The sequence below is a fragment of the Barbus barbus genome, assembly GCF_936440315.1.
Source record: "Barbus barbus genome assembly, chromosome: 38".
NCBI classification, from domain to species: domain Eukaryota; kingdom Metazoa; phylum Chordata; class Actinopteri; order Cypriniformes; family Cyprinidae; genus Barbus; species Barbus barbus.
Genome location: NC_136716.1, coordinates 10848545 through 10870242, shown reverse-complemented (window position 1 = coordinate 10870242; position 21698 = coordinate 10848545). Strand labels below are relative to the sequence as shown.

The 21698-nt window shown below is 36.4% G+C and overlaps 2 protein-coding genes across 3 annotated transcripts; one reads left to right on the top strand and one right to left on the bottom strand.

Annotated features, from left to right (window-relative positions):
- The first annotated feature begins 1176 nt into the window (after positions 1-1176).
- On the top strand, positions 1177-9513 carry LOC306857697 (bifunctional 3'-phosphoadenosine 5'-phosphosulfate synthase 2-like). Its single transcript, XM_079397756.1, has 12 exons — positions 1177-1391; positions 2676-2790; positions 3006-3241; positions 3346-3484; positions 4270-4388; positions 4530-4643; positions 5426-5537; positions 6439-6644; positions 6746-6881; positions 7052-7320; positions 7460-7689; positions 8477-9513. The coding sequence occupies exons 1-12, from the start codon at positions 1221-1223 to the stop codon at positions 8616-8618; spliced, it is 1989 nt and encodes a 662-aa protein (XP_079253882.1). The 5' UTR covers positions 1177-1220; the 3' UTR covers positions 8619-9513.
- Positions 9079-21521, bottom strand: LOC306857728 (outer mitochondrial transmembrane helix translocase-like). Of its 2 annotated transcripts, none has more exons than XM_079397840.1 (10): positions 21227-21521; positions 14536-14723; positions 14189-14287; positions 13949-14069; positions 12777-12977; positions 11352-11458; positions 11172-11261; positions 11009-11059; positions 10807-10931; positions 9079-10639 (listed from the first exon to the last, which is right to left on the bottom strand). In XM_079397840.1, the coding sequence occupies exons 2-10, from the start codon at positions 14707-14709 to the stop codon at positions 10519-10521; spliced, it is 1089 nt and encodes a 362-aa protein (XP_079253966.1). In that variant the 5' UTR covers positions 14710-14723; positions 21227-21521; the 3' UTR covers positions 9079-10518. The 2 variants fall into 2 exon arrangements, with proteins under 2 accessions (XP_079253966.1, XP_079253965.1); XM_079397839.1 differs by lacking the exon at positions 21227-21521 and adding an exon at positions 15294-15497.
- Positions 21522-21698: the final 177 nt, after the last annotated feature.

The following is a 21698-nucleotide window of genomic DNA, read 5'->3' as shown; positions in this document are numbered from 1 at the left end:
AGAGTGAGCAAAAGGGCTGGTAAAATCACTCTGGACCCCTCAGATCCAGCACACTCCCTCTTTGAACTGTTACCGTCTGGTCGACGCTACAGAGCTCTGAGCACCAGAACGACCAGACACAGAAACAGTTTCGTCCCTCAGGCCATATCTACCTCACAAACAGTTAAATGTTCTCCCCACTGTGCAATAAAACATGTGCAATACCAAACTATCCATATTTATATTTATTATACATATGTTTTTAATATATCATACATTTATCCACATTCCCTTGCATAATTTGTATATAGCACATCTGTACAATACAATATTCTGATTGTTTGAGTATCCGGAGGAGCTGGACACATTCATATCAAATTGTCTTGCTGAACAAGGCTTGAAAGTCCATGCTATGTTTCTGTGAATAATCGAACAAGGCAAGGAATCTCTCTATGTAGCTTATGTATGTATGTGTACTGCATTTCAAGAACTGTTTATCTGATCATTCAGCTGTTCATTTATGATAGTTGGAATTTATCTCTTATAGAACATATATATTTTTGTAATTTTAACTATTTTTGTAAAATAATAAATATAAAAATACCTAATGAAGTAAGAGATGTCTGTTTATTCATCTTTAAATATGTGGACATACTTCATATGTACAAGGACTGAATGTCAATGCCATGTTACTTGTTATAATCTGTCAAAGCAAGCAATCTCTAATAGCATATGTATGTGCAGACTACTGCATATGGAGAACTGTCAATCCTATCATTCAAATGTTAACAATTGATAAGTGGAACAACACATCTTTAGAAAATTAAATGACAATTATAAATTATAAAAATGTGTTGTGACTTTTACAATAACAATCTAATCATCCCCTTTAAATTTGATAAATCAAAAAGGTGTCTTTGGTAGTTTAAAATCGATAGTAATAAATAAGAATTTATCTCATTACATATATGAATAAGGTAAGGTGTAGAGTTTCTTTTTTTATTACAATTAGCCTAATTTAATCAACTAATGCAAGTGTTTTACAGGCTGTTGTGATGATGTAATCTTTGGTTTGCAAAAACGGGTTGTCAACTCCTGTGTTATGGAATAAAAAAGACCAAAAGAGTTTGCAGCTATGATAGTTCAATTTTATTTTCTTCATATCTGTATCTTAGCACTTCCGTTTTGTCTCACGCTGAGTTGAGAGAAGTAAGTGAGAATCAGAGTCAGTGAGCAGCGCGATGGTGGGAGGATTTCAGGAAGAGCGCTTAGTGCTACGTGTCCAATATATCCTGACTTCCACTAACTTTACTTTAACTCAGTGTTTTAGTCTCTCAACGGTCACGTCTTTTGAAAGCCTCGGCCCGTGTTCGCTTTGTTGCATCATGTCTGGGATGAAAAAGCAAAGAACGGTACGTTTGCTTTTTTCCTTGCTTTTGTTTCTTTCTCGCTGAACTTTTAAAAGTTGCATCGATGGGAACTACGAATGTCAACAGACTTTTTTATTTATATTAAAAAACGTTTATTTTAAAAGGCGTTTCATTCACACAAAGTAAGAGTTGCTCGAGTTAATCATCCGTGTAATTTACTGGAAAAATGTGGAGTGGCAGCCCCTTAAAATAACACAAATGTTTGTTTTCGGCGGAACGAATGGTTCAAATGTATATCTATGGTGATGTGGCAGGATGTTAGGATTTAGTTTTATTCTTTTCATCACCTTGTGTAGATTTGGAATGTGACTTAACTTTATTTGATGTGTTTAGAGGTTTTGTTCAGTATAAATTAAAAACTCACCCATCTTATAATATAAATGGCAGACTCATAGCATGCATGCCAATAAGCTTCATAAAGAGCTTTCTTGTGATCTGCAATTTAACCATATAAAACTATGCAAATCCCAGGTAAGATTAATGTCATTAGTAATTCAGTTCCTTACGAAGCCAGATTTTGCATATCCTCAGTCAAAGAGACACTGTGTACCTTTGGGAATGAACAAACCCCAGGGTTACTTGCATCAAGCTGGTGTTTTCTTGTGTATCCAAAGAGCCTTGGTGCAGAGAAGAGAGAGTGGGAGAGATGGCTCCGCTCCAGCTGGCCACCTCTGCATGGGCCTGCATGAATGGCCTTGTTCTCTTTCTGAAACTGCTCCCTCCTCAGTCTTGATAACCCAGTCAGATACACAAGAATATAATCCACAAGAACACAATTGTGTGAATAAACTGTGTATTTGTGTTCTTTTGTAAGATGTAATTCTACTCTTTTGTCAGATGTGGCTCTGGGATGCTAACATTACTTTTTCATGATGTTAAAATTAAAGCGTCACCCAAAAATTTACATTCTGTCATCATTTACTTACCCTCATATTGTTCCAAACTTGTGTGACTTTCTTACTTCCGTGGAACATGAAAATATATATTTTGAAACCAAACAAGCTTTGGTGATCGTTGACTTTCTTAGTAAGAATCTAGATCTTAGATGTTCTTTTAGATTTGTAATGACATAGAGGTGAGTAAATGATGACAGAATTAGCATTTTTGGGTGAAGTATTCTTTCAAACACTTTTGTGAATCTTACCCATTGTCCCTATAGAAACACAATGTCAGTGTCAGTAAGGATGGAAATGATGCAATGACTTGCAAAGTTTTCTCATGCTTACTTTTCAAATCATGTATATCTACTTTTTGTTTTGTACATAGGATCTGCAGAGAGCAACCAATGTTGTGTACCAGGCTCACCATGTGAGCAGAAGCAAGCGTGGCCAAGTGGTTGGGACCAGAGGTGGATTTCGTGGATGTACTGTCTGGCTGACAGGTGAGGATTTCTCCAGTAAAATGTCCGTGAGAAAATTAGATTGAACAAATTAGTAAGGATAGTTCACTCCTAAATGTTCAGACCTGAATGACTTCCTTTCTTCTGTGGAATAGAGAAGGAGATGTTAGGCAGATGCTAGACAGTCTGAGGCACAATTTTCATAAAATATCACATCTTTTTCCCACAGTTTACTTCAGTGTTTCTTTTTTCTACAGGGCTGTCTGGTGCTGGGAAGACCACAATTGGATTTGCTCTGGAGGAATATCTAGTTTCTCATGCTATTCCTTGCTACTCGCTCGATGGTGACAATATTCGACATGGCCTAAATAAGAACTTGGGCTTCACGGCCATAGACAGGGAAGAGAACATCCGACGTGTTGCTGAGGTGGCCAAATTGTTTGCTGATGCCGGACTGGTTTGCATCACTAGTTTCATTTCTCCATTTACACAGGTGGGGTGATATTTAATGACATCAGAGGTTATATACATGATGTGTTCCAACAATTCCTATCTCAGGATGGATTAAGAGGATGATTTTACATGTGCTCACAACAGGATCGAAACAACGCCAGGAAGATCCATGAGCGTGCGGGTCTGCCGTTCTTTGAGGTGTTTGTAAATGCCCCACTGGAGGTGTGTGAGAGCAGAGATGTCAAAGGACTTTATAAAAAAGCCCGTGCTGGAGAGATTAAAGGTATTTGTTGGGAAAATAAATCTATAGATGCATTGCTTATAGATGGCCCATCATGTTTATCTTGGATAGAAGAAAATAGTTAACATTAGAAACACACACTTGACTTATTTTGGACTCAAAAATCAAAATTCTGTCATCGATTACTCGCCCTCATCTTGCTCCAAACCGTAAGACATTCATTCATCTTCGGAACATAAATTAAGATATTTTTGTTTAAATCTAAGAGCTTTCTGACCCTGCATAGATAGCAACGCAACTGACACGTTCAAGGCCCAAAAATGCTGTAAGGACAATGTTAAAATAGTCCATGTGACATCAGTGGTTCAACCGTTATGTTATGAAGCTTCGTGAACTTTTTGTGTGCAAAGAAGACAAAAATAACGAAATTGTTGTAGAAGTTGTTGTTGATTAAAGTAATTTTAATTGTCTTTGCACACAAAAAGTATTCTTGTAGCTTCATAACATTACGGTTGAAGCACTGATGTTACTTGGACTATTTTAATGACATCCTTTCTACCTTTTTGGGCCTTGAATGCATCAGGCGTGGCTGTGTATGCAGGGTCGGAAAGCTCTCGGATTTCTTCAAATATATCTTAATTTGTGTTCTGAAGATGAACGAAAGTCTTGCGGGTTTAGAACAGCAGGAGAGTGAGTAATTAATGACAGAGTTTTCATTTTTGGGTGAACTATTCCTTTAAAAATGCAGAGCAGCTATTTGGCAATAATGTCATTTCCATGAATGTTTCTAGAAAAATTTATTTTTTTCTCTTTTTTTTGCCATCTAGGTTTTACGGGAATAGACTCTGACTATGAGAAACCTGAAGCCCCTGAGCTTGTGTTGAAGACTGGAGAGCTCACTGTCAATGACTGCATTCAGCTGCTAGTGGATCTCTTGAAGGAACAGGTGGGTCATTCTTTCATTTCTGGTCATCAAATGGATCCTTGTGTTTTGCCAGTTGTCCCTTTCTTTGTGCTAGCTCACAGACTGTCAGTTTTCAGTTGGGAGATATTGAAACATTACTGACCAGATGATTCGTTATCATAGGATATTGTGCCCACTGGTGTGACAGAAGAAGTGAATGAGCTCTTTGTTCCTGAAAACAAGCTGGACCTGGTGCTGAGTGATGCCAATATACTCCCCACTTTAACCATCACAGAGGTAATGCAAGCCTTCATGAACACACACATGCCCTGCTGTGTGAATCAACCGCCCTGTATGTTACACCACTGGCATTTCATCACAGTTCAGTTAACAGAAAGCCTTTCACTGTAACCTGGTCTTTGGAAATGGAACTGTACTGCATAATTCAATCCTGCAACAGCAACTAAAATAACTACTTTAAAAAAAAAAAGAACTGTAGTAAGTCATAGTTGTTATTTTATGGCTTAATTTTTTTTTTTTTTTTTTACACAAGTTCATGCCTAATGAACTTGGCAGTCGTGGCCTAATGGATAGAGAGTTGGACTTGTAACCCAAAGGTCGTGGGTTCGAGTCTCAGGTCCGGCAGGGATTGTAAGTGGGGGGAGTGAATAACCAACACTCTCTCCACCCTCAATACCACGACTGAGGTGAGACCCTTGAGCAAGGCACTGCTCAGCTGGGGAGCCCTAACTGCACCCTGAGCACCGCAGCATTGGCTGCCCACTGCTCCGGATGTATGTTCGCTACTGTGTATACACTTGGATGGGTTAAATGCAGAGCACAAATTCCGAGTATGGGTCACCATACTTGGCCACACACCACTTCCCTTTCCCTATAAATACTTGCTAGTGTAAAAAAAAAAAAACCTGCAATTGAGTCTTTTCCCCACTGATGCCATTTTTGCATTCCAGTTGCATTATCCTGTGTACAAAGGCCATGTGCTCCTGTTGTTATTTTGTGGCAAACTGTTGGTCTTGTCATGTGAAGTTCTTTTTGTGTGTTTCTCTCTGGTTCTGTAGCTGGATTTGCAGTGGGTACAGGTTCTATCCGAGGGCTGGGCGACTCCACTGAGGGGATTCATGAGGGAGAGGGAATTCCTGCAAGTCTTGCATTTTGGAACTTTGCTTGATGGTTAAGACATTTCTAAACTGTTGGCCCACTAACAGAAACATTACCCCCCAAAATGTTTCATTTTTTTCTACAGCGTTTCCATGTAATTTCACAGTTAACATAATTTTAAGAAAAATAATGAGGTTTGCATTATCAGATACTACATTTTTTCTAGCTTTTCTAATTTTGGGTAAATAATGTATACTCTGAGCTTTAGAAATAACATAGACTACCATTCACAAGTTTTTACAAAGATAAATTAATACTTTTATTCAATAAGGATGCATTAAATTGACATTTTATAGTGTTACAAAATACTTTTATTTCATATATAAACACTGTTCTTTTGAGCTTTCTATTCATCAAAGAATCCTGATCATAAAAATATTAAGCAGCACAACTGTTTTCAACACTGATAATAATAAGAAATGTTTCTTAAGCACCAGATTAGCATAGAATGATTTCTGAAGGATCGTGTGACCCTGAAGACTGGAGTAATGGCTGCTAACAATTAAGCTTTACCATCCAGCTTTATCAGCTTTTCCAGTATTTATAATTTATATATACATATATAATATATTATATTTTATAATATATAATATATATTATTTTATAATATATTTAAATTGTAATAATATTTCACAATATTACTGTTTTTATTGTATTTTGATCAAATAAATGCAGCCTTGGTGAGCATAAGAGACTGCTTTCAAAAATATTACCAATTCTAAAGTTTTTAATGAGTGGATATAATATTATTTTAATTAATGACATAGTAATAATCGGTTATATTATAATCCATAATAATTTTAATTTACATGCATTCAGTTAGCATGTAATAACATCAAACGTTACATGAAATAATATTATTATTATTGATAATAAAAACAGTAATTAATAATAGGTAATATTTTATGTTTAGGTGGAGTCATCAACATGTCTGTTCCCATTGTGCTACCTGTATCCAAAGACGACAAAGAGAGGCTGGACAGTTGCGCTGCTTTTATCCTGGAGTTCAAAGGTCAAAAGGTGGCAATCATGCGCAACCCTGAGTTTTATGAGCATCGAAAAGAAGAAAGATGTGCCAGGCAGTGGGGGACAACATGCCCCCAACATCCATACATCAAGGTGAGAAGACGCATCTCTCCGCCATTGCTTTTATAACAGTTGTATGTTATACTTGCTAATACAATCAGCTAATGAAATGACACCTTTTATGCTTTGTACAGATGGTAATGGAGAGTGGTGATTGGCTGGCTGGTGGAGACCTGGAGGTGTTTGAGAGAATTAGGTGGAATGATGGTCTTGACCAGTACCGTCTCACTCCACGGGAGCTTAGACAGAAATTTAAAGAAATGAGAGCAGGTAAAAGTGAAACTGTTACCTAAGATTAATCTTATTATGATGGAGCACACTATAATGATGCTGTAGCAAATGTAACACTACCCCTAAACCTAAACTTTTTTTATACAAGGTCATTCCCATAGGTACCTGCTAGTGTGACAAAACCTCCTGCAATTGCCTTTCCCTTGCAGATGCCATTTTTGCATTCCAGTTGCGTAATCCTGTGCACAACGGCCATGCGCTCCTGATGCAGGACACTAAGCGTCGTCTGTTGGAGCGAGGCTACAAAAAGCCTGTGCTGTTGCTGCACCCCCTGGGTGGCTGGACCAAAGAGGATGATGTACCTCTGGACTGGCGCATGAAACAGCATACTGCTGTTCTGGATGAAGGAGTGCTGGATCCAGAAAACACTATTGTGGCCATTTTCCCCTCACCCATGATGTATGCTGGGCCTACAGAGGTCAGACTTTTGTTACTCTAACAAAAGAGGCAGGTTAATAAACAGAAAACAGTTTCTGTAACCATTTTAGACCTTTTGTAGTACAAATAGAGTCGAACAAATTCTGAATTGCACAAAAAAATCTGTTATGTCCTTACAGGTACAGTGGCATTGTCGGGCCAGGATGATCGCAGGGGCCAACTTTTATATTGTAGGACGAGATCCAGCAGGTATGCCCCATCCAGAGACAAAGAAGGACCTGTATGAGCCCACACACGGTGCAAAAGTGCTGACCATGGCACCAGGCCTCACATCTCTAGAGATTATTCCCTTCAGAGTTGCTGCATACAACAAAGTTAAGAAGGCCATGGACTTCTATGACAAGGAAAGGTATGCAAATGTTTCATTTCAGCCCTCAGGACTGCACTTAAATGTTTAGAGTGGTTTAAAGACCATGAAAATTTGTAATAATGAATATATTTACACATTGAGCCACATTGATATTTACACAAGTAATAGTGTACTTAAATTTAACATCTGAATAATTTTTGGTTGATTGTAATCCAACAATCCATACCTTTCTATCAAAGTTATCTGACATTATCAAGATGAATTTGTTCTGACACAGTTTAACTCTGAGTTCATGTCATATTTTATTACCACTTTCTAAACTATTGCAGATAAACTGTGATAATGTGAGAAATGTTGTAGTTGTCTGAATAAATTTTGGTTTGATTCTATCTATCTATCTATCTATCTATCTATCTATCTATCTATCTATCTATCTATCTATCTATCTATCTATACATATAGTTAGTTGATGATTTAGTATGATTTATTGATCATTTAAACTTATAACAATTAATTTTAAAATACACCTAGAAGAATTGTCACAAAAACCTCTTATGAATTTCACATTTAACTTTAAATAAAGTGTTATTTAGTGTGAAATAACACCTAAAATATTCCTCTCTGTCTACCGTTTTATTTATTTTGAAGCTAATTTATGCATTATTTTTGATGCGGAATAAGTATTAAAATCTCTACACTAGATCAATTTGTATATACACTATTTACTCATTTTTACAAGAATTGTTCACAGCTCACAGCTGCTTCACCAGGAACTGTTGTTGAAACTGAAACTGAAGCTCAAGTCAATTGCTTTTTTGTTTTTCAGACATGGGGAATTTGAGTTCATCTCGGGGACCAAAATGCGGAGCCTTGCCCGCAGCGGGGAGAACCCCCCTGATGGTTTCATGGCCCTAAAAGCATGGAAGGTCCTAGCTGAGTACTACAGTTCTCTACAGAAAGACCAGTGAACACTAGGCACTGGACTGTATGCAGACATACAGCAAAGCTCTATATAATCCATTTCATTAGAACTGATAGAAATAGGTTTATAGAAATATGCATTATATACTACAGTCCTAAATTGTAGTAATATTAAAAAAAAAAAAACTTTATTACTCATATCTACTACACATTTTTAGATAAATTTTATCTATATTTATGCCCTGCAAATTACTTTAAAATACAGTAAATGTTGTTCCCTGAGATCACCCTGTATAAAATCATAGATGGATCAAACTACACAGCTACTGCTGATTCAGTTCTGTTATAGACTTATAGTCTGATCAAGCAGATCGAAGTATGCCTGACAGTAATAGGACCAATATTTTGCCTACCTCAACTGGAGCTTTATTTGGAATATGATAAGTGTTTGTCTTGGCAGTATTTCCACCAGTGAAGAACATCTTATACTCATTGTAGATACAGAATAATTCTATAACACTCTTTATAAGAATTAAAAAACAAATGTTCAGTACTGGCAGCGGCGTATAACCACAGACAGACGTATTTGACATTAACACAATATTGTCTTGCAGTGCACTTCAGTGTGCCTCAATGTAAATGTGGCATTGTTACATTCCCAAATGAACGAGTTACTGTAAAAAGCGATGCATGAATGTGAAAGGTTTGTGCTGAATGCATAAACATGAAACTCTTGAGGAATCCAATATGAAGGAACAAGAGCATATTTATTGTCTTGCCATTTTCTTAGCGGACCAACCTAAACATATTTATTATCTTACAGGAAATGTATTTACTACTTTCTACTTTTTGTACAAACTTGTGAGATTTACACTTTGTTGTTTCTTACAATATTTGATGTAATGTGCATCGGGCAGTCATTCCAATAAACTTCATTGAGACAAAACCATTGTCATCCAATTTTTCTACAGCATAAACAAAACATTTCAAACACATTCTGACTTCTAAACACATTTAGACTGAAAAGAGCTATTCCCTATTGTGAATTAGGAAATCTAATAACCAAAAAATGCTTGTATACAACTGTACAATTGTATTGCTGGCAATCTAAAATGGTTGTTCAATCCACAGACTCCAGTACAATGTGTTTTCTTTCCATTTTCAAGTCTCCTTCGCCCCCTCAAACCCCAAAAATAACACCTGACAGACAAGCACAAACCTAACAGCAGCGGCTTGGCACTGGCCCCAAATATTCTGTGCAAGCATATTTAAGGTTATGCAAATAAATATCTATACAACACACCATCACATAACCTCTACTCTGGGCTAAATTCAACGCTTAAACATCTTATTTAAAATAAATGGCTTATAAATCCGTAAATGCATCTCAATCAAATCATTCACTTGCTGGAAAACAAACGTGAAGTTGATCAAGTAAAAATTCTGTTAATGAACACATTTTGTTTTTTGTGCTCACAAAACAGAATTGTTACATATTGTTGATGTAAAAAATAATTAGGTGCCTTATACATAACTGGAAATAGTAACTACACTATTGCCATCTACACAAACCTCTCACAGGGTTTAAAGAACAAACAAAACCACCCAAACCAAACCTATGAAGACAAACACAATGGGCCTTATTTTTTAAACAAGCAGAACAAATTTTAATGGGAATCGTTCATTCTTTTATAAACTGCTCCACTGAAGCGACAATTTATTTAAGAATGTTTTTACACGATTAACTTTTTTTTAAATAAGGCTCATTGATTTAATGGCAAAAACAGAATGGAAATTACAGTGCAAAAAAAGATCATTAGGGGAAAAAAAACTCCATTCTACATTTATAAATCCTGAATTCCCCCTTTTGCAAAACATGATGATATGCCACAAATAAAATAAAAAAAACACCAAATCTAGCTTCTTTTTAAAACAGCATCACCACATTCAGTCCAGTGGCACATGCATAAACACCTCTTGCACTCCTGCAGATTTGGACTTCCTCATCTTCTCGATTGCCCTCTGCATGTCGTCCTGCCTGATTGGGCGGAAGAAGTCTTCATCAGGTCTGTCATGGGATGGAGGAGAATTAATAAGGACCTGGCACAGATCAGTTTCACAATGATTCAAATTTAAATTGTTTATGTAAATGTGACAACAGAGCCCAAAGCTTCAGATAAAGATTTTTTTTAAAAAGCCTGATGTTTTGTGCTGAGTCTGAAGCCCTTTGTTTACCTTTCTTGGCGCACAAATTCACGCACACAAAGCAGAGCAGCGTCTCGGCACATCTCTCTGAGGTCACTTCCTGAGAACCCATCAGTTTGTTTTGCAATTTCACCAAAGTCCACAGCAGACTCCACCTTCATAAAAGGAAAAATTATCCTTTTAGCACTTGCAACTTTCAATAGCCATACAGATCAGTTAATAACATACTTACATTCTCATTCTCCAGGATCAGTTTTAATATGTCTTTCCTCTGCTTGACATTCTAAAGATACACATGACAAATTATTTATAAAAAGCACTACAGAGTTTAATGATTCAATAGTAAAATGAAAGATTTCATTTAAACCTTATAAAGATATTTGGCGTGGACTTACGGGCTGATTGATGTGGAATCTTGTGGGCATCCTTCGGAGTATAGCAGAATCAAGATCTTGTGGCCGATTGGTGGCTCCCATTATTATGACCTTTGCTCAGAAATCAATCATAACACATCAAAAAAAGAAGAGTAATTTGCATCTTGGATCACTGACAAAACCAGTAATTGTTTATTGTACCTGGCAGTTGTAGTCAGTATCCAGTCCGTCCCATAAGCTCATGAACTGAGCCTTCATCATGGCGGTGGCCTCATGGTCTGAACTTGAACGACTCCTCAAAAAGGAATCTAAGCCATAAAGATAAACACAAGTTACTTCAAAAGAAGACTTTTCACACTGTGCTAAACCCTGGGTTATCGTAGTTCTAAACCTGGTTTTAACCTCAGGTAATGGTGTGTTTCACACTGGTAATTTATAAGTGGGGTTAGCACTGCTTTTTACCAGGGACAAATTAAACCACAGAGTAATGGAAACACAGCACAATGTAAACATTTCAGAGTTTGAGATGTCACATAGATTAGTGTAAAGAAACCTTTCTTTTTTCTTTCCTTCTTACACTTAAGAGTCCGAAAAGTCTATTCTGAAAAACTTGATAGTACTGTAAGCAATATATAAAATGAGAATGTGCAATGCTAGTGTCATTATGTAAAAATGTAGTGTGCTGCATTCGTCTGATCAATGACACTGACACTCAAAGATCTAAGACTTTTTCTATGTACACAAAAGGCCTATTTCTCTCAAATATTGTTCACAAATCTGTCTAAATCTGTGTTAGTGAGCACTTCTCCTTTGCCAAGATAATCCATCCACCTCACAGGTGTGGCATATCAACATGCTGATTAGACAGTATGATTATAGCACAGGTGTGCCTTAGGCTAGCCACAATAAAAGGCCACTCTAAAATGTGCAGTTTTATCACACAGCACAATGCCACAGATGTCGCAAATTTTGAGGGAGTGTGCATTGCTCGTTATTTGAGGGATAAGTGCTTCTTATTCTTACCCAAATATACAAAATGGAAGAAAGAGTTAAAACTGAAACAATCTTGCTACTCAAGCGGTGTATGAACATTGTGTGTGTGTGTATGTAATATATATATATATATATATATATATATATATGTATATGTATATATATATATATATATATATATATATATATATATATATATACACACACACACACATATACATGTATGCTTCTTTTCCATTTTGCATTTACTTGTACTTTTACTTTCAGTACTTAAGTACGTTTAATATTTAAAAAAGTACTTTTCATACTTGAATACAATAAATATCAGATACTTTAAGACTTTTACGCAAGTAATATTCTAAACGGTGACTTCAAAGTCCTTTTCTGGTATAATATCTGTACTTTTACTTGAGAATGGCTTTCAGGTACGTTATACACCACTGGGTGTGAAAAGCCCTAATAACAAATATATAGAACCTTATTGCCATATTATGTGACTAAAGGAGTAAAATGAACTGATTAAGGTTCAAAACAGATCTAGATATTAATAGCAAAGTGTAAAATTAATAACTACTGGTATATCAATATAAAGGGGTGTATGAGGGACACATATAAATCTAAATATACATTTACCAATCTCATCGATGAAGATAATAGAAGGTTGTAACTTGATGGCCAGCGAAAACACGGCTGCAGCTAGTTTCTGGGATTCTCCATACCACTTGTCAGTGAGAGTTGAAGGCTGCAGGTTAATGAAGCGGAATCCAGCCTCTTTGGCAGTAGCTTTGGCTATAAGAGTTTTTCCACAGCCTGGAGGCCCATACAGCAGCACACCTGAGAACAAGACAAGAAAAACCACCTCAGAATGAAGTGTGGAGTTCAGTTATGAACACTTTAAAGGATTAGTTTACTTTTAAAAAAACTTTTGCTGATAATTTACTCACCCCCATGTCATCCAAGATGTCCATGTCTTTCTTTCTTCAGTCGAAAAGAAATTAAGGTTTTTGATGAAAACATTTCTCCATAAAATGGACTTCATTGGGACCCAAACGGTTCAAGGTCCAAATGACAGTTTCAGTGCAGCTTCAAAGGGCTTTAAACGATACCAGACGATGAATAAGGGTCTTGTCTTGCGAAACGATCGGTCATTTAAAAAATAAATAAAAAAGTTTAAGTTTTATAAGCACAAATGCTCGCCTTGCTCTGTTCTGTGATGCGCGTTCATGACGTCACGTAATACGCAATGACGTTGAAAAGGTCACGGTTGACTTAGGCGGAAGTACCGAGTCAGTGTTTACAAGTGTGCGGAAGGAGGACCATATACACATATTCAAATGTCTTTGTGTCAGTTTATCGTTTAAAATGCCCATTTCGTGTGCGTATCCTGGGTGTTTTAATATTAAAAAGCCTACTGACTCAGTACTTCCGCCTACCTCAACCGTGACCTTTTCCACATCATTGCGTATTACGTGACGTCACGAACACGCATCACAGAACAGAGCAAGGCGAGCATTTGTGCTTATAAAACTTAAACTTTTTTATTTATTTTTTAAATGACCGATCGTTTCGCTAGATTAGACCCTTATTCATCGTCTGGTATCGTTTAAAGCTGCACTGAAACCATTTGGGTCCCATTGAAGTTCATTATATGGAGAAATGTTTTCATCAAAAACCTTAATTTCTTTTCGACTGAAGAAAGAAAGACATGGACATCTTGGATGACATGGGGGTGAGTAAATTATCAGCAAAAGTTTTTTTAAAAGTGAACTAATCCTTTAAGGAAACATTTCCATCTTAGTGCCTACCTTTGGGTGGCTGAAGAAGCCTAGATCCTTCAAACAGATGTCTCTTCTGGATCGGAAGTATAACAGTGTCTTTCAATTCAGTTATGACTTCATCCAGACCTGCAATGTCATGCCACGTAATCTGTGGACACACATAAATGATTTGTATAACTTGCATAAGCTCTTAAAATATACAAATAGACTGTGATGGAGACAATTAAGGACTGGTAAATAAAGTCACACTGTGATATAATTCCTCACCTGCATAGTCAATGGATCCACAAGATGAGCTGCTATGCTCATCTCATATTCAGAAAGCTTCACATTCTGCACTCCAATCTGCCGCATGAGTTTCTCTGCCTGTGAGGCGGCAATAAAACTTAACATTAAATTTCAGCCGTTGGTGAAGCTATGCTTTGCCAAAAGTTCAACTTAGTAAGGCTTCTTAACTTGTATTATATTAAACAAACCTGTGGCAAACAATGGAACAAAATACAATACAATTACATTACAATATTCAGTTTACATGAAAAGGGGATAGGACTATATAGAAGTAAATAAATAAAAAGCTACATAATCCTGTAAACTACTGAAATGAAAAGGCATACCTGTTTTTGTGCCTCAAGTTTCTGTTTTCTTGTTGGATCAATAGCATCCACCATCCACTTTATTGTAAAATAGGTGACGGCACCAAATATTGTGAGGCGAAAGAGTAAACCTATGACCTCGTTCCGGCCCAAAGGGCGAGTGATATTGTCTGTTGGAATCTCTTTCAATACCATCTTCTTAAATTCACCTGCAAAATAAAAACATTAAACTCTAAGGGGTTCTAAGGAGCCCTTTACTTGAATACTGAGTTTGAGTCTGAATGTGTAAATAAAGCTCTGTAAAAACGTTATTTGCATATATATAATTGTCTGATGTAATGTGTTGGTAATCAAAAGTTCTACACACACTTTACTCGAACACTTGGTCAAATACAGGAAATACGTCATGTAAGTAGACAAGTGGTCAAGTGCAAAGAGGCAAGTGTGGGTCAAGTATTGGGACAGGCCCCACACCAATTTATTGTTATTAACATAACAATCACTCAGTGTTCGCTCAATGGCAAAATTTGCGCCTATTTAACGTTACGTCTACATTTCAGTATGTTTTGAAATATTACGACGTTCTGTACAGAACATGTATTAGTTTAAATAATAATAATAATTACAAGTGCCGCCTATTCCCGACACGTGGCGTACGCAAATCTGTCACCTTTATTATGGTGAGGAGTCAGCGCAATTTCGTTTCATTTTCATTTTTATTAAAGAGTTATTGGAGCTTTCCTGTGACCTTCCTGTGAAAAAATAAACAGATCACATACCTGAACCCTCTTTATTACTGGGTCTTGGAAATATTGTTTTTAAAAAAGTGGCTTCCTTTTAATCCAACGATTCATTTACTTCCAGCGATCGGACTTTTTTTTTAACACATTTGATTCCTCCTCATTTTTCTTCTTCTGTTGCTGCTGCTTCGTCTTCTTCTATGGTTTATTAGCGGCTGGAAAACGGTGCAATACCACCACCACCTGGATAGGAGTGCGAAGCGCGTTGTACTGTTAATCCTAGATGATCTACCAAACTACTGATGGCAGAAAGTCCATAACTTTAATAATGCCAGACCTACTTCAATTTAGCAGTTTTATGCATTCTGTTGGAGAATGTTCTCTTTATGGTATAGGCACGAAGTATGCACAGAAAGTCTTAAATTTTATATCTACTGGATGGCAATAAGCACTGCATAAAAAGAGTTGTATTTGGATAAGTAGACTCCTGTACACCAACAAATTCTGGATGAAATTACTGTCATATTGTACATATCTGTATCCAATTATGTACCATTTGTGTAGCAAATGCAGGACTTTTCCAATTATTTAATCCACCAACCCACCACAAATAATGTTTAACCAATCATTTTTATTTATTTATCTTTATTATGGTAAAATACTCAATAGAATCTAAAACATAAAAACAGGAGGGGTTTGAGTATCCTAGTGACCCTGAATTTTTATAGATTTTTTATTAGATAAATATTAGAATATTTCCTAAAATCAATCAAAAAAAGGATTTACCAAACAGAAAAGTTCAAGTTCTTTAAAGTATATTCATTTATGCACTCAATACTTGGCCGGGGCTCCTTTAGCACACAAATTCCAGTATCAGTGAGGTGTGGCCAAAGACTATAGAAAAAAAATACTGTAAATCATATGTAAAAATATTTACATATAAAATGCTATTTTTCACTACCGAATGGGCTCAAATGCAAATTTAAAGCTCAATAGCATTTGAGCAAAATGACATACAGTCATAACACATACTGTAAACTGTTCATCTAGGTGTAGCCTAAACTATAATGCACACCTTTTACATTTTTTATATTTATTAAAATCTGCTGTAAATCATATGTGAAAACTACCAAATGGGCTCAAAAGCAAAATATGACATAATTTAAAGCTCAATAACATTTGATGAGAATAACTTACAGTCATAAAACAGTAGATTGCACTCTGGAGGTTTTTTTTTTTTTTTTTTTTTTGAATGGGTGTCCCTTATTTAGCCTCGCTGAAGGTGGCAACCCTAAGGACAGCAGCCCATACAGCTCCTCTATAAAGATTATATATGACCAGGAAGGTGATAAAGCATTACAATATGGAGTTTAACAAGAGCTGTTACCATAATAGCATGAAACTCAAAATATTTTTTATTGCATAGGGAAGAGTGAGTTGAGTATTTCCAATTATTAGAAATGAGAAGACAGTATCCTTCCAACCTGATGGGGGGTGTGAGAGAAATGGAAGTTGTTAGAGAGAACAGCAGGGGTTGCAGAGTCTTCTGGATGAATCCAGGTCTCAGGCAAGCCCAAGATACTAAGACTAGACTGAGAAGCAATGGCCAGAATGAAGTTTGTTGACAGCTGACTGACAATTCCAGAGACCCACAGAAAATTACAGTGGTGCAGCAGAAGAGGTGCATCCTATCAGAAGAGGTGCAGATAGGATGCAGCTTAGCAATTGCATTGCCGTCTGCGTGTGATGTTAGAGCATTGTTGAGAGAGAACGAGAATGTATTGGAAACATACTACCGCCTACCTGACTCTGCCTGAGAGGTAAGGAAAAATACACTTACTTTACTTCATACAGTATCTCTGAAATAAATTATTGTATTCTTGAAAACAATCTTTTATTGTACTATTGAAAGAAATATTAGTTAAGCTGGTGTGTGGTGAGCGTTCTGGCGCAATATGCAGGGGTGGACTTAACCAATAGGCGAGGTAAGCCTTAGATATTCGCAAAACATACTTGGCAAATGCACCAGTATGTATTGAGTTTTTGACAGGTGTGGAGTTCTGCAAGCTTGTGAATCCTCTCATTATAAAAATGTGTAGATAAGATGTAAATAAGAGATTCATTGTGCAGAGAGCTTATTAACGGAAGCTTTTAGTGATTATAGACAGAGCAGTCTTTGCACACATTCTAAGCTGTTTTGACTGTCTCAGAACAAATACAGTCGTGGTCAGAATTATTGGCACCCTTGGTAAATATGATAAAAGAAGGCTGTGAAAATTAATCTGCATTGTTAATCCTTTTGATCTTTTATTTAAAAAATTCACAAAAATCTAACTTTTCATTGGAGAATAAGAATTTAAAATGCGAGGAAATATCATTATGAAATAAATGTTTTTCTCTAATACACATTGGCCACAATTAACGGCACCCTTTTATTCAATACTTTTTGAAACCTCTATTTGCTATTTGCTCTAAATTTTCTCCTATAATGCCTGATGAGGTTAGAGAACACCTGACAAGAGATCAGAGACCATTCCTTCATCCAGAATTGGAAGATCCAAACATGGCCCATTATAAGATTTCTTACAGAGTCAGTCACTTGTTGATTTTTTATCTGTTGGTATTTGATAGAATCCATGATGCCATGTATCTAAACAAGATGTCCAGGACCTCCAGCAGAAATATTAAAAGTAAAGCAGTATATTTCATTGTACACATGGGGTACTTTTTATTATCCTTGTGTGCACCAAACCCATCTTGAGTGTTAGCTGCTAAAAAGCTCATTTTTTAGTTTCATCTGACCATAGAAGCCAGTCCCATTTGATGTTCCAGTCATGTCTGACAACTGAATATGCTGGAGATTGTTTTTAGATGAGTTAGGAGAATTTTTCTTGAAACCCTCCCGAACAACACGTGGCGATGTAGGGGCTGTTTGACAATTTTTAAAAAAGTTTTTCTGACCCTGAAACTCAACCTTTCTCTACAATTCTCCAGCTGTGATCCTTGAAGAGCCTTTGGCCACTCAAATTCTCCTCCTCACTGTGCATTAGGACGATATACAGGGCCCTCCAAAAGTATTGGAACAGTAAGGCCAATTCCTTTATTTTTGCTGTAGACTGAAAACATTTGGGTTTGACATCAAAAGATGAATATGAGATGAGAGATTAACATTTCATCTTTTATTTACAGGTATTTTCATCTGGATCTGATACACAACTCAGAAGATAGCACCTTTTGTTTGAACCCACCCATTTTTCATGTTACCAAAAGTATTGGAACAGATAGAATTAACAGATTAAAGTGAAAAAGACTTAATATTTAGTTGCAAATCCTTTGCTTTCAATAACTGCATCAAGCCTGTGAGCCATTGACATCACCAAACTTTTGCATTCTTTCTTTCACTCTTGCTGCATGATGAAGGATCTCCCAATCAGTTTGGTTGCATCTTTCTGTAAATTGTCAGACAAAATACTTCTGTAGACTTCTGAGTTAATTTTGCTGCTGCCATCATGTGTTACATCATTAATGAAGATTAATGAGCCTGTCCCAGCAGAAGCGATGAAAGCCCAAGCCATTACATTACTTGTGTAATGTGTACTATAATGTACACCTGTGTACACTGTGTTTCAGATGAGCTTGTATGTTTAGGATCATGAGCAGATCCTTTCTTTCTCCAAACTTTAGCCTTTCCATCACTTTGGTCCATAAAATCAGTCCATAAAACCTTGTCCCAGAACTTTTGAGGCTCGTCTCCTATTCTTCTTGCTAATGAGTGGTTTGCATCTTCTGGTGTAGCCTCTGTACTTTAGTTCATGAAGTCTTCTGCGAACAGTAGATTGTGATACCTTCACTGCTGCCCTCTGGAGGTTGTTGCTGATGTCACTAACAGTTGTTTTAGGGTCTTTCTTTACAGCTGTAACAATGTTTCTGTCATCAACTGCAGATGTTTTCCTTGATCTACCCGTTTGAGGTGTGTTACTTAGTACACCAGTGGTTTCTTTCTTCCTCAGGAGATTCCAAATGGTTGTACTTGCTATTGCCAGTGTTTGTGCAATGGTTTGATTGATTTTTCATCTTCTCTCAGCATCACAATTGCTCGTTTTTCACCCATAGACACCTCTCTGGTTTTCATGTTGGTTACACGTCTAACTAACTATAAATGCAGTCTGCACGGATCTGAAACTGAGGGCAGACATTCAGTGCTATTTATTGTTTGAATAACCTATTAATAGGGCACACCAGGGCAACAAAACACACCTGTCAGTCACATATTCCAATACTTTTGGTAACATGAAAAATGGGTGGGTTCAAACAAAAGGTGCTATCTTCTAAGTTGTGTATCAGATCCAGATTAAAATACCTGTAAATAAAAGCTGAAATGTTAATCTATCATCTCATATTCATCTTTTGATGTCAAACCCAAATGTTTACAGTCTACAGCAAAAAATAAAGGAATTGGCCTTACTGTTCCAATACTTTTGGAGGGCACTGTTGACACATGTCCTCTTCCAGGCAGATTCATAACATTTTCTGTTGATTGGAAATTCTTATTTATTGCCCTGATGGTGGAAATGGGAATTTTCACTGCTCTAGCTCTTTTCTTAAAGCCACTTCACTAATTTGTGAAGCTCAATTATCTTTTGCTGCACATCAGAAATATATTATTTGGTTTTTCTCATTGTGATGGATGATTAAGGGAATTTGGACTTCTTTTTTGTTTTCCCTCCTATTTATATTTCTGTGAAACAGGAAGCCATGGCTGGATAATTTCATGTTCATAACCCCCCTGGAGTGCTCAAAATTGTAAATATGAATGGGAATATACTTCAGAGATATTTTACTAAGAATTTCTAGAGGTACCAATAATTGTGTCCAACGTGTATTTGAGAGAAACATTTATTTCATAATGAGATTTTCCCCCATTTTCAATTGTTTTAGTTAAATGAAAGGTTTTGTTTTTTAAATAAAAATCAAAAGGAATAATGCAGGTTTATTTTCAGAGCCTTCTTTGATCATATGTACCAAGGGTGCCAATAATTCTGACCACGACTGTATATTCACCTCAGTAAAGAAATTATTGTGTTTCAAGTCATAATTTTATTTGCCTTGATGTTTCAAAATGACTCTTTTGTGTGCTTTTCCTAGGCGCGCAAGTGAGAACTATGAATGCAAATGAACTATAAACTAAACACGCGTATAAATGCACGAAAGCAATGACTGGAGATTTTCGCTTAATAGTTACATTTTTTGGGGTTTTTTCTCGGCAAACCCTATTGTATGTCTTAAGAACACTTGGAATACGGAACAAGTTGCATGGGATAATTTTTATGACATTTTAATCCTTTTTGTAAAAAGATTGAAGAAGTGCAAGCATTTTTTTTATGTCTTTTGTTGTGATCCGAAAAAAATAAGGTAGCTTAATATGGCTTTAGAATCGCATCAGGTTGACAAATTATTTAGGCTACTTAAGTTGTGAAGGGGTAATAGTTATAATAAATAATAGTTATAGCTATAATGAGAGAGAGAGCTAGCGAGCAAAATAAGGGTTAGGCGTAAAAGAGCATATAGTTATTGTGTTGGGGCCCCCGTACCTGAAATTTGTTTAGGGCCCCCAAATCACTAAATCCGCCCCTGGCAATATGGCTGCTACAGGTTTAAAAAGGAGGGATCTTTTCAAAAACATTTAGAAAGGGGTTGTACTCCAAAAACTGGAGAATGGAGAATGTGTCATTGTAATATCCACGAACTTTCTTTCTAGATTCTTCTGACAGATGGCGCTGTACAATAAAGATTTGCCATCTGAAACTTTCCTTTCTTGGGGGCTAAATGCACATTAGGGCACATGGTACAGAACACGCCAATAACATTACTACATGGTAAAGTACATTTGCATAATCGCTGGCGCAATTAATTTTCTATCATTATTTTATAATTACCAAATGGTGTGCTTGCGCCATTATGCAGTAACTTACTTTTCTGCTTGCGTAAGCATTTCAGCAATTTCCTGCCTTCTATTGCAGCACGGTAGTAGAGGCATTGGTGAGGGGGGTAACTACGCGCATTCTGATATTTTCCCCCGTATACTGTAGTTTTTCACAAATATACATTCCATGTTGTTTTTTTCAGTCATCATATGTCAAACCGATAAATAATTATTTCAAAAAAAAAAAAGGAAACGAGAATGCTGGTGTGCAATACCAACATACTGACTTGAAATCTGATATAAAATATTGGAAACTTCCCTCATTTCTGTGAACACGTGACCCTGGAACAAAAAGTAGTTCGTTTGTGCTCTTATCTGTATTCTTCCGCTTGCTGTACCTAAAAAAAATAATTGTTAATATATTTTATAATTTAATGTCATAACAGTTAAATATTGTATAATAATGTGTGTGTCTACATACTGAAACAAAGAAAAATCATAAGTATATTCATAAAATACTG

What these genes read in the sequence shown, in the direction of transcription:
- LOC306857728 (XM_079397840.1), bottom strand. Translation starts at nt 14,709, where the DNA reads ATGGTATTGAAAGAGATTCCAACAGACAATATCACTCGCCCTTTGGGC. An exon ending in ATACTGACTACAACTGCCAG is followed by an intron (nt 11,262 to 11,351) that starts GTACAATAAACA and finishes TTCTGAGCAAAG; the next exon opens with GTCATAATAATGGGAGCCAC. An exon ending in TGATCCTGGAGAATGAGAAT is followed by an intron (nt 10,932 to 11,008) that starts GTAAGTATGTTA and finishes CCTTTTATGAAG; the next exon opens with GTGGAGTCTGCTGTGGACTT.
- LOC306857697 (XM_079397756.1), top strand. Translation starts at nt 1,221, where the DNA reads ATGGTGGGAGGATTTCAGGAAGAGCGCTTAGTGCTACGTGTCCAATAT. An exon ending in TCATTTCTCCATTTACACAG is followed by an intron (nt 3,242 to 3,345) that starts GTGGGGTGATAT and finishes TGCTCACAACAG; the next exon opens with GATCGAAACAACGCCAGGAA. An exon ending in TGGATCTCTTGAAGGAACAG is followed by an intron (nt 4,389 to 4,529) that starts GTGGGTCATTCT and finishes TCGTTATCATAG; the next exon opens with GATATTGTGCCCACTGGTGT.